Source organism: Gossypium arboreum, chromosome 4 (genome assembly GCF_025698485.1).
Source record: "Gossypium arboreum isolate Shixiya-1 chromosome 4, ASM2569848v2, whole genome shotgun sequence".
NCBI lineage: Eukaryota > Viridiplantae > Streptophyta > Magnoliopsida > Malvales > Malvaceae > Gossypium > Gossypium arboreum.
Genome location: NC_069073.1, coordinates 72,918,142 through 72,922,485, shown reverse-complemented (window position 1 = coordinate 72,922,485; position 4,344 = coordinate 72,918,142). Strand labels below are relative to the sequence as shown.

Below are 4,344 nucleotides of genomic sequence, written 5' to 3'. Positions count from 1 at the left end.
ATTAAATTTTCCATTAAAATTTAAACTTCAAAACTAAATATAAAAATTAATGAATTTAAATTTAATACATAAACATTGATTCAATATGTAATTTAATACATAAAAGAAACACACAAAGTATTACAATTTCTAAAACAAAATTCATCCTGGTGAGAATATAATGCCAAATCATCATCACCTCTCATTGCAATGCCTGCATATATAACTTAGTGAAGTTCTTTGATCTTGATCTTGGTTAAGACTTGTTCCAGCAATAAAGAAAATTGTTAAACGGAATCTCGGTCACCTGACTGAGCAAAACAAGGAAATTAGCTATACCATCTACTGTAATGAAAGTGAAATCAGTAAAAAGTAAACCCATAATAAAAAAACTGATGCTAGGCTAATCGTAAATGCTACTGTAGCTGTAAATAAGTGACAAGCATAAGTCCAGTTTCATGTTTAAGGGACTCATGTCAAAATCAAACTGGTAATGGATAAACTCAGGACTCATCAAGATAAAAACATTGTTACATTAGCAATCAATCGTTATTGAAGAAAAAACAAAAGTGAAAATCATGTGATTAGCAATCAAACATTGTTACATCAACATGTTTTAGGTTATCAAAAATGCATCAAACAGATAAGCCAATTATGTACTCATACATCATTTTATTCATGTTTAAGCATGCATATGTTTGTTGGTAGAACATGAAGCATACAAGTTTAAGGAACTAGAAGAGCTTAGGATAGTTTTCAGCGAGGATGAGAAAGAAGTTTGAAAACAGAGAATATAAGAAGACTCTTCAATACTGAAGAAAAGTAAAGAAGTAAAAAGCACCTGAAGCTGTAGTGCCTCAGAACGATAGCTGTGGAAATAATTTTGGCCTCAGTGCTCGACTAAACTCAATACCAGCTGTTACACGGCCAATGCTCAGACTGCTATTGTTATGTTGGTTACCATGCACAAGTGTGCCTGGGGTTCTTGAATTCTTTAAAAAAGAGAGAGATAGAGCTCAATGTAGAAATCAACCTTCCAATTATTTAAAAAGTAAAAGCAAAACCCACCTGGATAATTATTGTTCTAGATATCCTCTTATCATCTCCTTCAATCCATGGGTCTGTATAGTTAATGCGGAATATAGAGTCGATTTGGCCCCTTTCTAAGGAAATATTAAGCTTTTGGTTTCTTCCAAACAAATTTCTATGAGAATATGCAAAGCTACACATAGGACATAACAAATGAGACAAGATAAACAGCATAAAACATTGCATCAGATATATATAGAAGACTCAAATTCCTCTCCCTTTAGTCTCAAGGACAATAGGACAGAAATCAAGCAATGCTAAAGGCTCAAAGCGACATAAACAGGTCAGTAAGATGAAACATAATGGTCCTGCATTAGCAGCAGTCTCCAAGACTGCACTATGCTGCTACGACCCTGAGAATTTGAATCAGACTTGTAATAGCCAGAAGAAACATAGTAACAGTCTTAAAATACATTAAGCATAGTAACATGTTTATTTCATCATGCTTTGAACAACAATAAACAACTATTAAGCATTATATTAAATCAACTCTTTAACACATTCAAACAACTTAAAATACATCATTCGAATATCATAAATCACAACTTTCAGACACCATAAATTGCAGCATTTAACACCTAAATTTTCAGCATTTAACACATAAAATGGTTTTCTCTTTATTAAACACTTATACGACCTTCAAAGCCAAAGTATGCACCTGTAAGCCAAAGTATATCAAGAAGTCACTTAAGTAGATATGCTTAACAGAATTAAAAGAAAGAAAAGAAAAAAACAAGTCTCATCCTTCAAGTCGAAGAAGGGAGCCAAATAATTATAGTGCTGTCCACAATGTCTGATTACTGTAGTCCAGTTCCATGTATGTAGCTAGAAACAGATCGAACTGCTATCTGTATCTTCCTTATGTACCTGTTAAGGAAGAATATGCAAGTGTATCAGAAAAACAATGAAAATACAATGAGTTACTCGCCAACCATTTGTATCTAAAGAAAAAATGAAGAGAGAAACATAATTGCGCATGGAGAGCATTAAGAATTCACTTATACACCTTCAAATTACTTTACTTAAAGGTTAAACAATACAGTTAAATATCAGTTTAGTAGTGATGGTGGTTAGACCAAGCAGGGTTAACACTCTTAACTACCAGTTGTCGAAGAATTGGTTCAGGTTTTAAAGGTCTTACCTATTAAGTGATGATTAATAGAGAAATGGGTTTAATGCAGTACCAACAACAAGACCATATATAAGCATATTGATTGGCTATTCCAGTGAATATCTAACCTTGATATGCACGTAGATTGGCAAGTGAACTCTCAATAATAGACAGATCCTGCAGAAAAAGAAGAAAAACAAAAAACAAAGATATCAACCTGAGTTAAAAAAGTTATATGCTATGCTTCTCATAATATAAAGACCCCATTAGACAACCACACCTTCCCACTAATTTCCTATTGATGCATACCTCGATTGATCTCCTTCACTATCATCGTTCTAGAAAGTTATGAAAAACATGTTAGTAGATTGGTAAATCAAAATTTAAATGCAGAAGGAATACTCCAGAGGTCTTTTGAGGTACTCACCAATCCAGAGTCCTGGTCACTGCAGGACCGAATGTATATGTCTTGGCCACCATAGTAGATCGATGAACTTAGATGACATGGTTCTATTTGCTCCTGATAGATGGAACCCACTCTTCCATTTTCTGCACTTCGAACTTCACCTGCATGCCCTTTAGAATGATTACCTGACAAGTTTGGATTGATTATTTAGAGAGTTTTCAAACACAAAAACAAGGATTCAAGAACCAGTGCAGTGCATCAAGTCATTGAACGACATAAAATAAGTGTATTCAAAACACGAGCAAAGAGTATAATCTAATTTCTACCATAATCTCTTAAGTTACCAAATAGTGTTAAATCAAATACCAGAGTTATAAAGACTCTAGCAAGACAAAAACTTGAGCAAATTCTTGTCCATAAATATACGAATGATTTTAATAAAATCCTGAAAAGGCTAAAAATGATGTACAAACCATTGGTTGTAGGCTTTGCATTCTGGGGCACATTCAGGGAATCCTGTGGTAAAGCCACCATACCAGGACGAAAATACCTTCCTCCTGACACCTAAACCAACACCAACATGGTGTAATTAACAAAAACTAAAACTTCAACGATCGAAACAAAAAAGAAAAGCAGAAACAGAAAATTGGGCTGAAAAGAGAACTTACATATGAGATAACACTGGCAAAGAACTATACAAAATACGTTAAAAAACAACAGAACAAGACCAATACTAAGAAACAATGTCAAGTCTTTGTTTCCTTAAGCATCAATAACGTTTAGAGAAGATTAAAAAAATTTTCCACTCGTAAAAAAAAAAAGAAGAACAAAAATCTTTAAAACAAAAATCTTTTATTTAGCATCAAATAACCCAATTGAAAGAAGAACGGATTCAACCTTTGAAGCTTTATGTGACTAGAAACTCCATTAACAAAAGAATTAAAGTCCAAAGAAATGAAAGAGAAATCAAACCCCATAAAGATATAACTTTTGAATATGATAAAAGAAAATACCTTAGATTGAGGAGACAATAGAGCCCTTAAAACCTCATTACTTGTATGTTGTTGCAAATCTCAGCTCCCCTGCTAGATTCAAGATCTCCATGAATACTAACAGGATTTGTGAGCTTTTGGTTCTGTAGCCTTCCTAAATAAGGATCCAAAACTTCGATTCCATATTTTTTACTATGCTAAACAAGTTATCCCCTGTGATTAATTGCTGCATTTGGTTCCAAGGTATCGTATGGGTTTTTTCAAAACTAAAGGGAAAGGGAAAGGGAAAGGGAAAGGGGAAGGGATCGTATGGGTTCCAAGGTAAACTGATGAAAACGGCGTGTGTGAAAAGGGAGTTTTGAGGATACCAATTTTAGGGGGAAATTTTAGGGTTTCGAAAGGAGAGGGAATTTGGTAATAAAAAGACGCCAAATTTTTTTAAGTAAAATGATTGTTTGTGGCGTTTTTTATATAAATGCCACTAATCTCTATTTTATACTTTTTATTTTTATATTTCATTTTATTTATTATCAATGTTTTTATTTATTTATCAATATTTTTTAAATCTAATATTTAAATATATCAAATGGTTTAGATTAAATATTTTTGAAAATAAAAGCATTAATCTTAACCGTTAACCTTAAGTCATAAAACATAAACCCTAAACTTTTACCCATTAACCTCTAACCCTTACCCCCTATCATCTAAACTTTAAACGATTAAATTTTAGAATATATTTTTATAATTTTGAAACGATTAAATCAAAA

General features: G+C 32.6%; 1 protein-coding gene across 7 annotated transcripts; it reads right to left on the bottom strand.

Moving 5' to 3' along the window:
* Positions 1-6: 6 nt before the first annotated feature.
* Positions 7-4,036, bottom strand: LOC108458406 (uncharacterized). Of its 7 annotated transcripts, none has more exons than XR_001867289.2 (8): positions 3,599-4,036; positions 3,059-3,149; positions 2,607-2,770; positions 2,460-2,517; positions 2,308-2,356; positions 1,048-1,935; positions 821-971; positions 7-290 (listed from the first exon to the last, which is right to left on the bottom strand). XR_001867289.2 is itself a non-coding variant. In XM_017757788.2 (8 exons), the coding sequence occupies exons 2-6, from the start codon at positions 3,117-3,119 to the stop codon at positions 1,894-1,896; spliced, it is 345 nt and encodes a 114-aa protein (XP_017613277.1). In that variant the 5' UTR covers positions 3,120-3,149; positions 3,599-4,036; the 3' UTR covers positions 7-290; positions 821-971; positions 1,048-1,893. The 7 variants fall into 7 exon arrangements, 4 of the variants coding, with proteins under 4 accessions (XP_017613277.1, XP_017613278.1, XP_052883259.1 ...); XR_008281784.1 differs by having other exon boundaries at positions 1,048-1,201; XM_017757788.2 differs by having other exon boundaries at positions 2,489-2,517.
* Positions 4,037-4,344: the final 308 nt, after the last annotated feature.

Excerpts from the sequence above, each read along its gene's own strand:
- LOC108458406 (XM_017757788.2), bottom strand. The coding sequence starts at position 3,119 with ATGGTGGCTTTACCACAGGATTCCCTGAATGTGCCCCAGAATGCAAAG. Across the intron at positions 2,518-2,606 it reads GTGACCAGGACTCTGGATTG|AACGATGATAGTGAAGGAGA; the intron begins GTGAGTACCTCA and ends ATAACTTTCTAG. Across the intron at positions 2,357-2,488 it reads AGTGAAGGAGATCAATCGAG|GATCTGTCTATTATTGAGAG; the intron begins GTATGCATCAAT and ends CTTTTTCTGCAG.